Raw genomic sequence first — 21110 nt, forward strand, 5'->3', positions numbered from 1 at the left:
GAAGTCCTTGCCTATTAGACATCAGTACAGACACTGTACTTTTACGGCACCTGCTAAAAACATTTTTCTTAGGTAAGCCTATCTAGATATGTAGAAGCTGTTGTGCGTTTTAACCTGGTGTTAGCTTATTTTCAATTTTAATTATTGTTGGAATTTGGAAAAAATGTGTTTATCTGGGTGTGTGTTTTTTTACTGGTAATTTTACTGCAGTTTTCTCCTTTTTGTAAGCCGCATGGTTTAATTGATAGTAAGTGGTGTTTGTCTTGACTAAGGCTTGCCATGAGTTGCAACAAGCAGGGGTAAAACAGCCGCCAGAACAAAACTCATCACTGCAGTTAGAAACCAACTTTATTGTTACAACCAATTTTGAATTATTTACATAATATAAATCTCTTTGCAAGATACATTCCTTCATTGAAATCAATAGTAAAAGGCCTTGTTACATAGCTCCAACAATGCTTAGCTTAAAAAGAAATACATTTCACTCCAGTACAAGCCAATGAACAGAATGCACAATTTAATTCCATTCATAACATACAGATGAGGTTACTTTTCTCCTTTCCTTAGACAGGCAAACCCATTATATTCACAGGACAAGATTGGACTCACAGACATAGGTTTAGAAGTGTAATGGGACAAAGAAAGTTACAGGAAGTGCTCCAGCTGTGCTGTTGTCAGAGATAAGGACAGTGGGCCTCAAGAGAATACCCCTTCAATGCTCTTTTTAATTACCTGAGGTACCAGAATATTTTCAGTGCTGAGACAGTTAAGTACCAAACTATCACGGCCCGTTGAAGATGGGCAGCTGCATAAAAAAGGGCATTCCAGAAAACAGGAAATTTTTACACCTACATTGCATGGAAATTGTGGTCTAGCCAGCTACATTGCTGAGTTATGGGCACTTTGTGACTGTTGTCTACTCCTGATCATTTCCCCAGCGGCCATGATGCATTTAATTGTGTTGTTCCACTATTTCCTCTTTTGCCCTTAAGAAATCACCTTTGCTATAGGCATTCAGCTTGCCGTGCTTTTTAACTCGTCTTAAGTGCTTTATCACATCCCTTCGAATCCAACCTGTGAATTGGAACTGCCGCTGTTCAGATGGAGAGCAGTCTGAAAGAACTTGCTCAGGACCATCTAGAGGAGATTCTCGATTGCTATTGACTGGCTTCCAAAGGGCTGTCAAAACGGCAGGTTCCCACATCTTAACTCCCTATCTAAAGCTGGATATTGTGAAGCAATTTTACAACAGCTGGCACCAAGGTGTTTCTGGGAGAGTGCTCAGTAATGGGTTTTTTTTGGGGGGCGAGCAGGGGAACAAGTCACTGAAATCAGAAGATAGTACAATGTGATTATCAGTGAATAATGCTATTTGCTTAATCAATGTTGGTAACAGATATTTTGGTAAACTGTCACCAAGCTAGCATATATTAAGCTTGTAGAACCACTTTGGAAAAACAAAATGCCCTATCAAGATTTCCTGTCATGGACACTGGCAAGATGTTATCACATGCACTTTCCTCATTCCAGAGGTCTACATGCTAAAAAGATAACGGCTTGGTGATGCACCATCTGGCTGTATCACTTTTGAGTCTCTTCGTTATTCTAGGACTGCGATTATAAAAAAAAAATCCAGGCTGAATATGAACGCAGCAATTATGCCCTTAATTCACAGTGCCAAGTTCAAAGCACCAAACTGTGAGGTGCCTGAAACTACAACAGGAATAAAACTGCTTGCCATTCTATTACGGACAGTTGTGAACTATGTAGAGGACTTGGGACTAGCAGATAAAACTGCTCAGGCCAAGCCTGGGGTGTGTGGGGTGGAATCAAATATTGTCAAATAAATATTTGAGATAGGCTCAGCTGAATAGGATACAAGTTCTCAGGGATGAAGGTTTTACCAAAGAAATGGGATCAATTATTTACAGATTTTGCCGCAGCAAAAAAAGCTAGTCCAGAACAGATGCAATGTCAACAATCTTCAAGGATGCCACCATTTCTCCTTCCATATGTATGAGGCTTTTTTTCTTTTTTCTTTTTTGAACCCCAGAACATCAATGTGTGCCAGTTTGTAAAAAAATGTTATGAACAACTAAGCAGGCCTAGATGCAAACTGGAGTTCTTCTAAGCAAATTAATGAAAATTTTCATCTCATTTGCTTCTAGTACCTGCAACATAGTTATCGCCCTGTCAGAACACAATAATATATAGGGTTTCATTTTTCTATTGCATTAGACCCGCCTGGTGTTTCTGCCATTTACATGACAGGGCCTCTGTCCTGAAACCAACTTGCACAAGCTTTTTCTTCAAAGCCAACAACCCATGTGCTGAGAAACCATAACGTTTTTAGGAATTAAGTTGGCCTTGGAATGGAGCTTCACAATTCACCTCACATAAGCATCTCCCCCTCCAACTGGCCCATCTGCTTCCCAGTGGAACAGTAGGCATTGTGAGTTAAAGCCAACTATTGTACCAACTCATTTTCAGAATGATTACTTCCTCCAAAGTTAATGTGTGAACACGAAAGCAGACACCACGGGCACAATGAGAAAGATGCATTATGAAAGCTAATGTGGTTACCTCCCGGTACTATTATTTTGTTCCCAAATGTCATTTTCCCCTTTGAATGTGGTCAATTTAACAATAAGGTCAGCACTTTTCAGATTTCTCTTTACATACATCAAAAGTTCTACAAAAGGAGAGTACAATGAAATACATGAGTTCATAAATGCGGGTACCATACAATTCACACTAATTTACAAATGGTTATTTACACTATTGTATATACACAGTCAGATCCGGTTACTGTGAATCAGTTCGCGAAGCCATCTGCAAAATTCACCAAGAGAACCCCAGGCCAGAGTTCAAAACAATGCAAAAAAATAATAATAAATCACTATCATTACCTAAGATGCTTTGATGTTTGGAGCAATCAGGCATAATGATTAACCTGGTCTGATTGCCAAACTGTGAAGTAGAAGAAGAAAAAAATCACGCAATTCTGCTTTACAAAAGCTACTAGGCCACTACGGTCTGTCAGTTGATGTTAGTTACACAGGGCTGAATGCCACTTCTAAGAACCCTCTTCACGTTTTCAGTATTTTATTAGTGTCGTCGGTGACGGCATTCAGAATCAATAGCTTAACGGTGAAGGCAACAGAATAGATTTTGGCAAGTCACAGCCAGAATTACATGAGGTTGTTTCTAGAGCTCTGGAAAAATAAAAGTTCAAATACTTGATAAATGTGAACAAGTTTGGGGTGGGGGGGGAGGGGGCAGTTCTAATTGACCGCCACCCTTCTAATTGAGATTAGAACAGGACAAGACAGTGTCATGTTAAAGAGGCAAAACAGCTAGTTTAGCAAATAAGAACCAATTTTCTCTCCATGGCAACATTACATTTGTACAAGGCCTGTGTCAGAATTATTTAAATAGTCTAAATCCATGATGCAGAAGATGCCATACCAAGTAGACCTTTTTTCTTCTTCTTAAAGTAGCGTTTCACAAAGAATAGGCTCTCCCTACTTGTTATTTTATCGATGCTTTTATGGAGTTAAATTAGTGGGTGTTCCATTTCCCTGTTCAACTTGGAACATGCCAAATGCAATGGCACAGACTAGCTTCATATCGCCTGACAGCAAAAATGAAAATAATGGGAATGTAGTTAGCGCCTCCTCCTTATGATTTGACATCCTTGTGATCAGCAGCTACCTTGGAGATGTACAAAGATTTTGGGGGGAAGCAATCACCAGAGAAGCATTTTTATTCACTAGGGATGTGCTTGCCTTTAACATCTGGGAAATATATATTGCCACCTGATGATACTTTAATTTGCTACTACTGGAAATGCTGGTTATAGGATGATTCACAATACTGCTTTCTGTCTGCCTTGTACAGCAGCAACTACAGAGGGACATAGAAAAAATTCGTCAGCCAAAATATTGAGTATCAAAGAAGAAATCCACACAGTTGGATGATGCGCACCTGTGGGATTGCACATTGCAAGAGTGGACACCAAGGTCTAAAAATAAGTTTAATGCAAACTGAAGAAACAGGGAGACCTGGGGGGGGGGGGTGAATTGCTCCCTCAAGGCAGGAGGAAAAAACTGAGATTCAGCCTGCCTCCCATAATTCTTTGCTCCTGCCTCAGTCACATGGTGAGGTCTGGCAAATATAGTAACACAAGTTGGAAATACAGCCAGCCACTTATCTCTTCTACGGAACTCAGTATTTGTCAAGAATGGAGGCAGCCTGGGTCATTCTTTCCTATCCAGGAAAACGAAGAGCTCAACTGTCTTCCAGCAGATGCAACAAGCCCTCTGAGAGAACACTCTGTGATCTGTCTAGCCATTTCAAAAGTAGCCAATAACAAGTATTCCTTAAAATCTGTGAGTGGGAAGAACTAGTTCCTGCATTCAACAATGTATGGCAATTTTTGCTTTAAAAGCCTTGTACACTTCCGTTGAAAAACGGCAAGGTTTTCAAAAATAATACCGGTAACTTAATTCCATCTATTCATCCAGTACCCAAGACTAATGATTTTAGAATAAGATGCCATTAATGACTACTAAAAAGCAAGGAGGACCAGACCTTGGTAAAGAAATTCAGTTTTTGCAAGAGAGATTTACTCTGTGCTGATTTTTTCTAGAGCTCCAGCAACATCCTTGACCTGATAAATTACACTTTCCTCTAACTAGTTAGGTCAACATTGAACATCAAGAGAAGCTGCCCAATTTAAGAAAGTATATCAATAAGTGCTTAAAAAAAACTTATTAGAAAGTATAGATACCATAATCCATTTGTATTAAAAGTTTTAATAGTGACTAGATTTGAATGCAGCCTACTGCCTAGTGATTAATTCCACTGTCCAATGGAATTACCCCCCAGCAGGGCATTTGAAGATTGTGGCTTTAGGAACGAGATTATTAGACACCTCAAAATGTGTAAAACCATGAGATTATTTACAGAAAGAAACAGAAAAACCATTCAGTGATCTTTGGGGTGAACGTTTCATCCTTGTTAATTGCTGTATGTATCATTAAACAAGCCAGGCTTATTTTAGCCAATGTTTAATTTACAGAGTACTATAAAATAATTCTGAATAAATATCCTTGCTGAGTCTGTGCAACAGGCTCCCCGTAATATTTCTACTTAAGGTTTATTTGGGTTTACATATACTGCGTATGAACACAGACTTTGTACAAATGGGCACTTAAGTGGCCAAAGTGAAGTGTTTCAGACTAACAGAGTTGATTGTATGGCAATTCAACTCAATGCAGTGACTTTCAAAGTTTAAAGCCTTTTACCCTACCTTCAAACACACACACACACACACACACACACACACACACACACACACACAGCGCATTAGCTAAGTAAACATTTGTTTTTCATTTCACATTTATGAAATTCAAACCATTCTTGGGTGGGATAGCTTTTGAAAGAAAAGAAATGTGATCGTGATCAAATCCTCACTCTTCAAATGCCATCTATTTCAAGAATGATCTTGTAACTCTGCGGCTTTGTGCTGGCCACGAGCTTGCCACCATCTAGCAAAGAAAAGAAGGCAACCTACCAAAAAACAGATCTAATGACCAAAAAGGAAGCAAGGTAGGAACAGATTATAAACGAAACATGGCAGAATTTTGCTCCCAAATACTACAGGACTGCTCGGCAGCTTGTCCTGTTAGCGCCTTTTTGCATCTCTTATGAACATGTATATTCCCTATACTACATGCCAAAGCATTCAAAGAGGTTTTTTTTTGGGGGGGGGGATAAATCATTTTTAAAGGGAGGGAAATGACAATGACACTCTGGAACAGTGGTCATTTAAAGCTTCCATTTGAAGGTAGAAGCTGCCTTCAACAGTATGAAAGCATCTACAGTAACTATGTGGTGGCATGTTTTTCTTCATGAGCGAGCAGACCTCTGTAAAAAAGAAAATCATCTGTATGTTACATAAGAAGGATGTCCAGTCTTTTTTCACAGTACTGAGGTAGAGCTTGGAGAAATATCAGCATGGGAATTACCTCCCATCCTCTCCTAGCAACCCAAGTCAGCACCAATGAATTGCACTTTAATGCAAACTGCTTCTGTTCATGTACAGGTTTTGTACACAGTCTGCAAGAGCACTGAAGTTGCTCGTAAGTTAATGTAACATAAGATGTGCGAAGTCCTTCACAGTATTAGAGCCTACACCCCGTCCCTTGAAGAAAACTGGTGAAAAGCAGCAATGGAATGTTAAATTCATAATAAATAATTCACATTTCACGTTAAAAATTACAAGAGAAAAGATTAAATTTGCTCTCCCTATGTTTTATAAATCTAATGCTTCTATTCCTTCTACAACAGCAGTAAGATCCTCATTTTAGGTTTAACATCAAGAGATTGTTGTTTAGAGGCAATGAAAAGCAAAAAACCACCATAGGAACAATACAAAACTAACAAATGTTTAGCTTTTTCCATTATCTGTACTCGGATAAAAAAACTTTAAGGAATCTGATCCAGATGTAGATAACTGAAGCTCTCAGTTGTTACTCAGGAAGTTTTAATGTCATGACTTCATTTTTCATTTTGAAGTACTGATTGAAGCGAACAATTGCATACCTATTAGAGGAAATAAAAAATGTTAAATCATATCTTACTGCCTTTGTGGCACAATTAACATGACTCTACTTACAAGCTTTTTGCAGTTAACCTTAGTTTTTCCTGCCATCTAGTGGTTATAGAATGCCTTGCATATTTGAGAAACTTAGTTGTCATATGCAGGTAAACAGGTAAAAGGTATTTCATGCCATAATGCATTCAGGGGTTGTGGATTCAGGTTTCCTTTTTGAGACATTTCAAGCACAAAACAACTACTTAGGCTAATAAATTCAACCCAGATAGCACCACGGCCCCTCCTCTGTAATGGCAAAATATTGGAGCTGCAGGTTTTGATAAATGCTTATTTAATTGGCATTTACACAGAGTTTGCACAATGCAATCTTAAGCATGGTTACTCAAAAGTCCCGATAAATTCAACGTGATATACCTAATAGCAGGTGTGCTTAAGAAAACAGTTCATATAACATTGCCTTGTTGTAATCCTAACCACCCCATAAACCTAAATTAGTACTGTTAGCCCTATGCTGCAGATGCAAGGCTAAGTGTCACGTGTTAGGTCACCTGCCGAGTTCATGGTAAAGGCAAGATTCAAAGCAAGGACTTCCTTAATCATAGCTCAAGATTCCTAGTATGCTAAAACAACTCTCAAAAAATTAATCTACTGAGAGTAATCTTAGTTTAGCTGATTAACTGGTGGGGGGGTGTCAATTTGTGGGGCTAAATTCAGTACATTTTTAAAAAGGGTGTTTGGGCTGTTCAGCGACTGACAGGAATGCAAGAAAGTATTTTTAAAAATGCTTCCAGCACACTGAGCATTGTTTTTTTATAACTAAAATAGTTAATATTGGTCATTCTTACAGAATACTGTACTGTAAGATGCAGAACCAAATTTTCTAAATTCCAATTTGAAGAAGAGTAGCACACAAAAGATATAGAACAAAAGTGAGCAAATCCAATTATAGTCACCTATATATCAACCTGGGACGCAGGTGGCGCTGTGGGTTAAACCACAGAGCCTAGGGCTTGCCGATCAAAAGGTCAGTGGTTCGAACCCCCATGATAGGGTAAGCTCCCGTTGCTCGGTCCCAGATCTTGCCAACCTAGCAGTTCGAAAGCACATCAAAGTGCAAGTAGATAGAGACCGCTCCGGTGGGAAGGTAAACGGCGTTTCCGTGCGCTGCTCTGGTTCGCCAGAAGCAGCTTTGTCATGCTGGCCACATGACCCGGAGCTGTCTGTGGACAAACGCTGGCTCCCTCGGCCTATAGAGCAAGATGAGCGCCGCAACCCCAGAGTCAGTCACGACTGGACCTAATGGTCAGGGATCCCTTTACCTTTACCTTATATATCAACCACCTTTGATATATCAATGACTACCACCTTTGGTAGTAGGAAATTTTACTTTAAACAATTAAGCAGTTAAAGAGTGGGTAGCTATTCGTCTTAAACAGTTTACAGCACAAGAACACAAAACTAGTTATATTTCAGAAACAGCACTTCAAAATTCTGCATCTCAAACCTGATAGCCCTCTTTACAGAAGCAGCACTAGTCAGAGGTTCATAGGCAACAGAAACACTTGTAGACTTAGTTACCTACCCAAGAAAATCAAAGTCGATGGTGGAGTATTTGGCTTGAATCAGGGCCCACAATCCCCAGAAGAAGTGAGAGGCCTACAGACACACACAAAAAACCCCACAATGGTTAACAAACACCTTATGTCCATAAGAAGAAAGTTACGCTACTATCTCATTAGCACTGTTAGAACGTACTTGCTGTTAATTGACTTGATAGGAAAGAACTCTTGCCCACTTAACATAGCCTTGTCTTATTGGATTTCAGGGTATTTGAGTTTGATAGATTTACCAATGATTTTACCATTTCCCTTCCTCCTCAAAGGAACTGAAAGGAGTCTTATGATTTTTAAACTCCCCAAAATATAACATTAGATTTTAATCCCACCTCGTATTTCAAGGAACACAAGGCAGCAAGCAATGCCAATGTATTAATTTTTAACCAAGTAGCCTTGCAGCGAACAATTCCAAGGTTGCAAACAACAAAATCAAAACCATGACTTACAACTACCAATGGAATGCCACCTTAGGGAAAAAATCCACTTCCAACTTACCCAGTTACTGTGTGACACAAGTGGTTTGTGGGTGTATGTTAAACATTAAACCACAACTATAATTTACCCTCCTGCTAATGCGTCCCTACTGCAGAAGACACAGGAGAAAAGAGGCTGTCGCTAGAGACCTTCAGAAGAGAAACGCAGGGAAGGACGTCAGGTAAAAATGGGATGCAAGCAACAGATGAGAGCACTCAAAGGCCAAGGCTGAAGAGAACCACCTCAGATGAAGGAAACAAGACTGCAGCTGAGGGCTTCAAGGCAACTCTTCCTCAACTTTCTTGAGTACTTCCTGCCTTCGGTCACTACCCTTTTATCAATCAGCTGGAGGAGCCTACCTCCACACGCAGAGCTTTATGCCAAGCAGCCTGAACATGAATCAAACAAAGCCAAGTGTGTTCTCTTAGCTGCATTCAGCCCATTAAGTGCTCTTGCGCAGGGAAGAATACTCCCCAACAACCGTGACGTTTACAACAATGATCTCTGGACACAAATACATATTCCAGCCAATTAGGTCTCGCTGTAGAGTATTTTCCTTTTGCAGAGCCCTGTGGAAAATCCCTGTATTTTCCTGGATCTTGTCTCATGTAGCAGTGAGATGGCCTAAGAATATGTTACTTCACGTTTCAGCAATCTAAAGACAACTCTTAAGCCATTCATTTGTGTGCAAAACAGCTGCCAACCCAAAAGATCTGTAAAAGCATTATGTAACATTCATACTACATGTATGTAGTATCGTATTTACTTGAATGTAATGCACATTTTTGGCCAGATTACATCGCAAAAATTAAAGTGCCCATTATATTTGATGGTGCATCAGATTTCCATAAATATGGTACAGTAGAACCTCGGTTTTCTAATGTCTCGGCTGCCAAATGTTTCGGAAGCCGAACGCCAAAAACCCGTAAGTAAATGCTTCCGTTTTCGAACGGCTTCCAAGGCGCTTTCCTCAATTTTCACCATAGACCTTGCCAACAGCCCTTTGATCCTTGGTTTTCAAACATTTCGGAAGTCAAATGGTCTTCCGGAACGGATTACATTTGAAAACCGAGGTTCCACTGTACAGTGGTAGTCGAATGCCCTGCAAGACGAATTTTTCGCAAGATGAATGCGTCTTGCAAGCTGATGGTGACTCGCAAGACAAATTCGTTTTGTGAAAAATTCGTCTTGCGAATCGCTTTTTCCCATAGGAATGCACTGAAATTTAATTAATGCGTTCCTATGGGCAAAAAAAAAGAAATTTCAATGCATTCCTATGGGAAACCGCGATTCACAAGATGAATTTTTCGCAAAACGAATTGACTCGCAGAACGAATTAAATTAGTCTTGCGAGGCACCACTGTATATATATATTTTTAAAAAACTTTACCTAAATTGAAAGAGTTTATCTGAAATTGATTAAGCCAAAGAAATCTGAAACTTACCAGAGCAAACTGGTTGACTTGGACGTAAAGCAACTCAACCTCTTTCTCAGTCACATCTGTCCCAAATCCTTTATACTCCTTGTAGGCTTCCAGGTAAGATCTCAGCCACTGCCCTTGCAGTTTTCGGCTTGGATAGAGGCTATAGTCCACCTCACTCACACCTAAGAGACAATTGTTTTTTGTTTTTTAAAAAGCCTATTATTTCCAGAAATGTTTCTTCTGCATTGTCATTAGCTAACTTGCATAACAGATGTGTGTGTCCTGGTGTTAGAAGTCAAAACAAGGAACATGAAGAAAATTAGAGTACAGTCGTACCTTGGTTTTCGAACAGCTTAGTTCTTGAATGTTTTGGCTCCCAAAAGCCACAAACCCAGAAGTGACTGTTCTGGTTTGCAAACAATTTTTGGAAGCTGAACATCCAATGCGGCTTCCGATTGGGTGCAGGAGCTTCCTGCAGCCAATCAGAAGCTGCACTTTGGTTTCCGAACGTTTTGCAAGTTGAATGGACTTCCAGAACGGATTCCGTTTGACTTCCAAGGTACAACTGTACATATACCGAGGCAAAATACATTATGATTTTTCAGTACTAAAGCATGCAAACTTTTTGCTATACAAAAACATGCACCTTAATGGATGTTACTCCTGTGTGGCAGAACAAAGTGTATGCTTTATCTATGGCTGTTAACTTTCACTTGTTCTCTGTTTTAGGACCGATGAGACCAGCGCTCAGATCCCTGCTAAGCCATGAAGCTTGTTGGGTGACCTTTGGGCCAATCGCGATCTCACAGCCTAACCTACTTCTCTCAGGATTGTTGTGAAGGTGAGAGAAACTATGCCACCTTGAGTTCCTTGGAGTAAAAGTGGATTATACCTAATAAATAAAAATGATAAAGGGTATAGGAGACTAAAAAAAAACCATAGCCAATGACATATGACCTGCTCAGCCATTTCTTCTTCATGGTGGGATCATTGAGAATCATGGGGATCTCGAAACATCGTCTCCTCAGGTTTGTATAAGATTCAGTATCTATGTTCAAACCCCACAGTGGGATCCTTCCTCCAGTCCCACTAACAGGCATTGTCCTGCATGGACTGAGAAACCAGATGGGAGGGAAGGGGAGTAGTAAGGATCACTGCTCACAATGGGAAAGGAGAGTGAACACCTGAACAGAGACATATTTAGGCTTGCCATACGTCTGAAAAATTCTGGACATTAATTCCGGACATTAAATTCTGGACACCTAAAATGGAGTGGGTGTGGGAATTTGAATGTTAAGTGATCTCCGGAATGCCCCGAATGTATGGCAACCCGTTTCCTGCTTTTTTGGGGGGGGGTTCTCCCAGGGGAAGCTGAGCCCCAGTGCCAGTGACAATAGGTCACTTTCCTTGGCGGGGGACGCAGGTACACGAAGCAGCGGCCTAGTTGCCCCTAGCATGTTGAAAAAGGGACCCCGTGCCAGGTGTGTCCCACAGTCGGCTCAGTCATAGCAGCAGTGGCAGTGAGAGAGGGACTGCAACTGGGCACTCGGGAGGTGCTGCCGCAGCCATCTCACCCAAGAGGGTTGAGGCAGCGGTGCTGGTACAGTTCGCCCACCAGGTACATGGCAGCAGGAGCCTCCTTGTGTTGCCGGGGCAGGCTGCAGCTGCTCAGGGTCACCGTCCCCTTCCAGCTGCAGCATCGTAGAGGTGGAGATGGGGCAGATAACGTGTGTGTGTTTATGCGTGTGCAGGAAAGAGTTTAAACAAGACCTGGATAGTGAGGGGCAGCAAACTATGAGGAAGGGGAACGAAACTGGCTGTGGTAAGGTTGAAGTTGTGGGGAGAGAAAGGTGGCAGCGCCTCACTACATGTTTCTAAGGGCTGTTGGGGGCCTGAGCAGCTGGGTGGGGTGTAGTAGTGAGGAATGTAAGGTGGGGGCCTGTGTTGGAAAAGGGGATGCATTAGGACGTGGCCGTTTTTGCTTTTCCCTGGGAGGGGTTTCCAGAGATTTTTTTTCCAGGTTTCACCACCTTTCTTTCCCTGCTAGAAGAAGAATTGGCTCATCTCAATATTAACTAATCCAGATCTCAACAACAGAGTTTTAAATGAGACGTATTGTAAGCAAACCAACTAAACTACCTGCAAATTCATTGAAGTGGTTCCCAATGTCATAAGCCAGGTAATTGTATCCACAGTACTCATAGTCAATGAACTTAACGTCACCTACACGAGACACAAAAAACAAATTTTGTAAGAGTAAGCACAGGGCAGTATCCCAAAGCTTCACTGTGTCTTTAACCACTTGCCAGTGTGTCAGCCTGTTGTGCTCAGATGCATGCATTTTAAGACATTCAAGGTTAGGGCTGTGTTTTTGTTTGTTTTAACAACTTTATTAAAGATATATACTGACCGTAGTCTCACTAGAGAGCTTAAGAACTCTAATAATCACATTTGCTTTTGTGCCACCAGGGGCATCAGTAATGAACATATACTTCTCTGATTAGCTAGCATACTTACAGGGTGTTTTGTTTATTTGTTTGTTTGTTTTTTAATGCAATGCTAGTAATTTTGCACAAGGGAATGTGTGCTATGCTCTTTTATATAGCCATTTCTTCCTTCACACAAGACTGAATGCTTTAAAGAGTTTTTATTTTATTTACATTTCGGCACATATTCTCCCTGGCAAATTATTCTGCAATATCAGAACAAAAAAGTTGCGTAATCCATTACTGCAATACTGAGAGTGGAATTCAGTAATCTTTCAATTAAGCTTTCCTCACATTTTTAACTAAAATTTTGAAGAATCCTAGTAGCACCATTAGAGAGTTTCAAAACAATTTGGGAAGAATGGATAGACATCTCAAACCTTGAAGACTTTTGAGTGGGAGAGACTAGCAGTATGACTGATTAGGGGACAATATTGGGTTGTGATGGGAAACAACATTTTGGTGTTAAATCTGGTGCATTAGGTGTTCCCATTGCATGAACATTTTGCTAGTAAGCATTATCTGCACTACAGAAATGAAATAGATCTAAATCAAGTAAACATAGTTCTGGAAGGGAATTATTTTTCTGTAAGGGGGCCAGGAATCTGTCTTTCCGTAACTACAGTTTTTAACAGGATTCTTTGGGTGACATGATGACAGTTAAGTGATAAAAACCAATACAGGATTGTAGCATATATATTCCCTTAAGAGTTTACAAGTAAGTTTTTAGACTATACTTTAAACCAATGGAGTTTCTACGGAGGCTCCCACACCAATGCATTAACAGCAAACTGGCAGACAAATCATTTAGACCCTACTGGCAAATCATGAAACTGGTTGTTGTAGCCTCTAAATGAATGCCATTTCCTAAAGTACTCAACTTGTTTCATAAAGATATATTAGTAAAAATCAATCCTGGTTTAATTCTCGTTTGGCCATACAGTGGAGCTAACTTTTGAAAGAAGCCCAAACACATTTCTTTAATGCGTATGTCCACATTTTTAAAAAATCCAATAAAGATGGCAGGTGAAAGGCCTGCATATACAAAATGTAAGACAGTTATTTAAATATAAACATTGTTTGGATTCAAGCTTATATACATTAGAATATAGGTCTGCAGTGTCATCATCACCACCAGACAACCCTTGCTTTTAGTCAAAATGCTAATTTTCAGGAATAATTAACAGTATTACAAAGTAAGAAAATGAAGCTAAGATACAGATGAGGCTGTTACCAGGCTCCGTGCTCTCCTAGGAGGGAGGTGCATGCGAACAAGTGATGCGATAAACCTCCAGTCAGTGCCTTTAAGTAGCACGGTGCACGCCGCCACTTGGCAGCAACAATGGCATACCTAATCTGTAGCAGATGAAGAAAATTTGGCAAACTCATATTTGACAAGACACAAAACTTTAAAGAGAAAAGTTCTGCATTTCACTGGTCCTCCTGTTCTAGACTGACATCACAGTGGAACTCAGCCTTAAATTTTAAGTTTTGCAAGAAATACAAATGTTCAAGATGCACGGCTCCCTTCGATTTTGGGGCTTCAATGAAACTTGGGTGTTGGCAAGCGTAATTCTCTCTCCCCCCCCCCCCCCGGTTTGTGCCATGCTGTTTTAAAAGTAAGTTTATCTTTAGTTTTAATTTTTAACAAATAAACAGTTCAAAAAAAAATTAAAACAATTATCACCTATCAAACCTCAACTTCCCTCCCCCACTTTAAACAGTTCCATGAATTTTCCTTTTTTTCTTCTACCTATTCCAGTTAACTCTATTCTTTTCCTCTCTGTTTCATAATTTCTATTTTTAAGCCTAATGTTCTTAAACTGTTTTCAGCACAAAACACAGCTGCATGGCAGAATCAGTAAGCATTTATTTCTTGAAGGGCAGCTATTCTTCCCAACAATGTGCCAAGATGAAATTAACAACTTTGAAACATACTTCTACTTATATCAAAGAGATACAGTGAGGGAGGGGGAAGTATTTGATCCCGTGCTAAATTTGCCCGTTTGGCCTCTGACGAAGAAATGACCAATCCATAATTTTAATGGTAGGTCTTCTGGGTGTTTCCCTGTTGTTATTCTGTCTCTCACAGCTACAATAAACCTACCATTTCTTTGTCACGAGGGCAAACGGGCAAATTTAGCACGGGATCCCCCCCCCTCACTGTATCATTACTGTTTAAAATGTGAGCAAATGTAAGCCTGATTTTGTGACCAGTAGGTTGAATTCAATGCAGCACAAGCAACCGGGGGGGGGGGGAATTGGGTGGGAGCAGCTGACACAATTTCCCCTTCAGCCTGCTCTACACCCAGGCTTGCTACCCTGACTGGAGTTGGGAGAGCAGGGAATTCTCCTTATGCTCACACTGCATTGAATACAAACCAACCCTTTCAAAAGCCTCAAATGAAAATTAGAAGTAATCCTAGCTGTTCCATAACAACTGGGGCTTTTATATGGTGAACAGCTTCTCAGGACAGATCTACAAGAAAGAAAAACTAGAAAATGAGACAGGGAGATACAGAAATACACTTGGATTTAAGAGTCAATACAGAGACTACTGCAGCAGTATACTATATTCTTGCTGGGAGAGTGAAATATGAATGCAAGAACTAGACTTCCATGGTTGCTTCTTAAAAGTGTAAATGAAGTGTAAAGTGTAAAGTCCCGACAAAAGACTAGTAAGAACAAATGCTAAAGCTATTCAGCAAGCTGCTTATTCATAAATGATATCTAGCAATTATAGGTGTTTTATGCAAGGCAAGACAACTTAAAATATTTAACATCCTGAATGTTAGTACTGGTAATGTAGCCTGAATTAGTAAAGCAGAAAGAGGCAGCAGCTTCACCTGGCATATTAAAACTTTTTCAGGTGAAAAAGTTAAAAGAACTTAAAATATTATAGATTTTAAAATTATTATATATAAATGAAAATCGGACCAAGTTTGTGAAGTTAGAATGTCCTGGAACAAGGCATTTTGGAACCCTTATTTTATGTGAACTGTTATAAACAGACATTCATATATTTTATAAAGAATATTTATAAATATTTTCCTATTTTATAAAGAATAGAAAGCCCATATGGTAGTTTTAAGACCTAACTGTGAACCACTCTCCTCTAGCAAATAAGTAATATAATGGACTATTTATTACCAGAGGCCAACTTTTGACAGGGATAAAATTCAAGGGGTAATCAATGTGGCATATTAGTACTGTGGGCCAAAAGATTAAAATCAGAATAAAAAGTTTTAAGTGAAGAAGATAGTTTAAAAGGGAAGAAAATCCAGAGAGCCACATGCTTCTTTCAAGTAGCTTGCAAAACATTTTTAGCATGGCAGCAATATTTTAACTACATTATGACCGGGTTAAGTTAAAAGTTAAAGCTGAGTTTCCACTGCAAAAGTATATAGTTCCTCTTAAAATACTATTATGCACCAGTTTCATAAACATTGTGCCCAGAACAAGACAATACAATACACAGTGCCAGACTTTTATTCATGGTTTATTTATTCTAAGATAAACGCAGTGCTCAACATTTCAGCATTGCAGAAGTCTTCAGCACTGCTAGAGATAATTCACAAGACCTCTTGAGGTGGAAGTTACAAAAAAAATAGCATGGCTGTAATTTGCTAGCTGCAACTTTCACACTGAAAACATGGTCACAAAATATCTTTCCTTGCTGTGAATATTTAATGCACTACACACTTAATATTTACCTCATTTTTAAAGAGTTGCAAGCATTTCCCCTTATTTAGAATTCTCCCTCTCCCCCTCCCTGTTCCCAAGTGCTAAACACTCACACACTGGTTTTTGCAGAAATGCTCTTAAATGATGTACTGCTCTCACTGATTTATTCTCCACTCTGTTTACAAAAGAAAATGACAGCAGATTTGTTTCAAAAGGGGGGATGTCAAGCCTAGAAACTCTGACAGTGTTCAATTCTGAACTTTTTGTCTTGGGATACTTCGTAAAAATGGTTCCAGTACGTTGTAAACTGCCCTGTTATCTTCAGATGAAGGATGGTACATAAATGTAATAAGTAATAATAACAATGTACCTATGCAGAAAAGTCACTTTTCTCCAATTTGAATAATTCACACATAATTTGACCAGGTTTACATCTCTCTTTTCAAAATATTTTGGGACTGCAAAGTAAAATCTAAGGAGTGTGACCTAGAAAAGCCTCCCAAATGGCAATCTTTTTTTCTCTTAGACTCATCTGTGGGCCAGAGGACCCTTGTGGTAATAATACACATTGCAGCACAACACATAAAGGCCCTCAGGAAGAGCCAATGTTACACCTTTAATAAAATGTTTGGAATGCATTTGATTGTTTAAAATGGAAAGGTTGAAAAAACAAGTGAGCAATGTAGCTCTCCAAAATACATTGAATAGTATGACATGCATACTATTATTTTTTGCGCAACCTGCTTAGGCGAATATTACTTGACCACACTGAAGGTACAGAGAGTCACAAGCGTCTAGTACCAAAAAATTGGATTCTGGCACCTGGGAATTTCAATCTAGTTCGGTGTTTGTTTTTTTGGTTTTTGTTTGTTTGTTTGTTTTTAAAGGAGAAGCTTGCCTCAACAGCTGTGGGAACTGTTGTAGAGGAAATATATTTAAAAGACCTCTCTTTGTGTACAGTTTCCTTTCAAATACTTTATTTGGGTCACATTCAACATGTCAACTTACTGATAAATTTATCGTTTTTAAAACAATATTCTATATATCCAAATTTTTAGTTCCTAAATGCTGCATTTCCTTCAATATGAACATACCAGTTTGATTAAGCTCAGACAAACTTGGAGCACACGAAATGCTGGTTCCCTGCAAGGTATGTTTTGCAAATCAGAATTCAGCCTTGGGAATGCACATTTCCACCCCGCTGCCGCCCCCCCCCCCACTCCAGAATTATTTCCCGTTCTTTTCCTAGAATTAACTATGGTTTTGTTACAAGGTCTATGCAAACAATATTATAAACAAAGATTGCAAGTTTCAAACCATGCTTGCAATCTCTAGTTTATAATAGGACCATTTTTTGTACTGGTGCACAAAACACAAAAACATGGTTAATACCAGCAAGAGAGGAAAAATCACTCCCCAAAGAGTATCCATTTCTAATGTTACTTTTAAAGGGGTTTAAAATGTTTTATCACATCACCAAAACCAGCAATTAATTTATAAGCTATAGGTGATTAATTTATTCAAACAGTTGAAACTGACAATGAAAATAAATCCAATTTCCCAGTCTTCAGAATACCTCTGACCTCAAATATATTTACAAAGAAATCTTCAACTTTAAAGATACCTATGTACCTCATCATCAGCGTATAAAGAGAGCCTTGGAAAGTATCTTTCCAGATACTTCACCATGTAGAATTCATCATGCAGAATTCCTCGGTGTCATCAATATATCTGACAAATCAGAATACAAAGATAATACACAGTAACCTGGAGACATTTGCTCCCAAGGCTGTTTGAAACAGTAAAATCTGGATCAAGGACAGTTACACAACAACAATTCAGCTAAAAATTTCTGCTGTCAACATAGTGGAATAATAAAATTATTATGGCAAAAAAAAATTATTCTGTAAACTATTAAATATTACTTAAAGAATCAGTTATAGTTATCAGCAACAATTCTATACAACAACTGCTATGACACAAAGTTTGCATCAAGCAACAAATGTTAATAAAGTATAAATAGTCAGATGTTATTTAAAACGAAGTACAGTTGTCATTATCCACCCACCACAATTTACTGTTGTGTATTAGGGAAATACAAAACAAGCCTTAAAGGTTACTTACAGCTGTGTTCAATACCTACCTTGTTTTCCATTGTAGATTATATTTTTACACAACAGATCATTGTGACAAAGTACCACTGGGGAACCCAGGTTGGACAGTCTCTCTTTCATCCATGCCATTTCCTCTTGAAGGATTTGAGGACTTGGTACATCAGCTATAAACCTTTTGAGTTTAAGAAAAGGGAAGGTACATGTGTAAACAATCATTTCAAAACTTTCAGACAGCACTAACACTTTAAGCAGAACTGTGGTTTTCTCCATTCCCTCATTATTTCAGTCGTATTACCGTATTTTTCGTTCCATAAGACACACTTTTTTCCTCCTAAAAAGTAAGAGGGGATGTCTGTGCTTCTGATGGAGCGATGCGCGGTCCCTGGAGCCGAATTGCCCAGGGGCTAAAGGCAGATTGTGCTTTTTAAAGAAAAAGAAAAAGAAAGAGCTAAAGGCTAAAGGAACCCGCTCAGCAGCAGATTACAAGAAATTGGGGAGATAAGAGAGCTAGCTCCCTTCCCGGCCCCTTGCCTAGGCCTCAATTGTTGTCTGCAGAGGGAGACATGTGACTGGATAATTAGATTATCTGCCTGGAAACTGTAGAAATGGGTCCCCTTTCCTAGAGAAGCTGCAGAACTGTGAGTTGAACCCCATAAAAACAGGATTTTTTCCCTTTGCAAGGAAACTCAGCTACTTTGAGCTGATCCTAAAAAATGGAGCTTTCCCCCGTTGCAAAAGAAGCTTCCTCAAATATTTAATGGGGGGCAAAGGCACCTAGGCCTCTAGGAGTTGGCTGCTATGCCTAGGACAATTCAAGAAAGCAATATATATATATTTTTCTTGTTTTCCTCCTCTAAAAACTAGGTGCGTCCTAGGGTCAGGTGCGTCCTATGAAGTGGAAAATACGGTATTCAATAAACCTCTTCTTCCTCTTCTTCGGCGATCACTTGTAGCCAAGTAAGATTATCTTCCATAAACATGGTTTTAACAATGAGTCCGTAAGTGACTGTGGAGGCCAATTCTGGACCCACACATCCTTCCACAGTGGGGACATTGGTTCCCGGGTTAAAGTCCCCTAAGCAACATGAAAAGCGCTATGGATATATTTTACATTTCTAAAATGAACATGGGTAGGATCAGTTTAACCTTCCATGTTCATTAACAAGCTTTAGAACACCACAATCATGGAAACAAGAACAGGCATTCACCTTTTGTGCAACTCCTCATCAGCAAATTCTGTTGGAATGAGAGAGTAGTATTTTCCCATCTTCAACCACAAGTTAGACTTGGGGATCCATCCATTGTGAGCATGAATAGCATGTATTTTAGCAAGCTGTCTGGCTATGAGCCTGCAATAAAGTGAAATTTATACCAGAATAAATCCTTTTTACAATTACAAATACATTATTTCAGCTCAGAACACTGAAAATCTGTTAGAAGCACATTAATAGGATGGGAGGAGGTAACGAAACATTGCCATTATTAAATGGCAGCTTAGGACCTATTTGTTCCAGCAGGCCTTTGGAGTGACACCATTTGCATAATTAATATTATCACTGTTCACTGTATTTTGTATTGTGGTTCTAGTTTTGCTTTTTACACTGCATTTTAACTGTTTGCCACCCTGGGCTGTCATGAGAGAAGGGGCGGGGTATAAAAAATATATATATTATTATTAAAAAGCAAAAATAAATAAATATAAATTAATGACTGTTTCTTGGCAGCTGGGGTCATGAGAGACTGGGCTAAATAGGGTGAGACTTAATTCAAATGCATCAGTAGGAAAACTGATATGGGATTAGGTGTACAGCCAGTTCTGGCTGAGGATATGATTCTTGAAGTACACAGACTGATAATGCTCCTGGGTGCTCAAGTGGTACCTGTGACATAAAACACATCCAGGTTAGTCTACTGCAACAAACTATGTGGATCTTTCTTTCTTTCTTTCTTTCTTTCTTTCTTTCTTTCTTTCTTTCTTTCTTTCTTTCTTCACTTTTTGAAACTGCAGTTGGAGGCCACAGCGCCAGTGTGGGCCTGTTTTTGGAGTATCTTGCTCCATATTGTGAGATCAGAATTAGTTGTTTCTGCGCCCAATTCAAAATCCTCACTATCTGTTGTAAAGCTTTAAATGGTTTGGAAGAGAGGTATTTACAGGGCCCCCTACACTCCCACACCTGTTCATTAAGACTTTCCTGGGAGGCTGTGTAGCGTCCCACTGCCTTCAAGAAGTATGATACACCAAACACTGGACTGGACCTTCTTGATTACAGTGTCCAAAAAGTGAACTCCCTCCCCAAGGAGGCATGTCCAGCACTTTCCTTTCAGTAGCTGGTAAAGACCATCTCATTTAGAAATGCATAATATCCTGGCTAGCTGTCTCACTAATTAGGTTCCTGGCTTTGTTTGTTGTTGTTGTTTGGACTTACTATATTTCTGTACTCAAGACATTGTGCAATTGGTTTATAAATTTAAATAAATTTTAATTTTTCCATATATTACCTTAAAAGCCAATTGGGTGCAAAAAAGTGTATGATTTTGATATAAATATAAAATACATGATGATGTTCCTAAAATTCTTCTATTTGCTTCTACCTGTCTGCAAAAAACAGGGGTTTCTCACCTGTGGTCCATGGACCCCAGCAGGTCAATGAACTGAGCACAAAAGGGGAGATCTCCTTCCTGTTTCTGCT

General features: G+C 39.4%; 1 protein-coding gene across 1 annotated transcript in view; it reads right to left on the reverse strand.

Moving 5' to 3' along the window:
• Positions 1-330: 330 nt before the first annotated feature.
• The window catches only part of ETNK1 (ethanolamine kinase 1), a 37651-nt gene continuing 16871 nt past the window's right edge, over positions 331-21110 (reverse strand). The window contains exons 3-8 of the mRNA XM_035126685.3: positions 19629-19769; positions 18450-18592; positions 12276-12359; positions 10158-10318; positions 8205-8278; positions 331-6609 (exon numbers count right to left, since the gene is read on the reverse strand). Coding sequence (XP_034982576.1) covers positions 6537-6609; positions 8205-8278; positions 10158-10318; positions 12276-12359; positions 18450-18592; positions 19629-19769 — 676 coding nt within the window. The 3' untranslated portion in view covers positions 331-6536. The remainder of the gene's footprint in view (positions 6610-8204; positions 8279-10157; positions 10319-12275; positions 12360-18449; positions 18593-19628; positions 19770-21110) is intronic.

Source organism: Zootoca vivipara, chromosome 9, assembly GCF_965207765.1.
Source record: "Zootoca vivipara chromosome 9, rZooViv2.hap1.1, whole genome shotgun sequence".
NCBI lineage: Eukaryota > Metazoa > Chordata > Lepidosauria > Squamata > Lacertidae > Zootoca > Zootoca vivipara.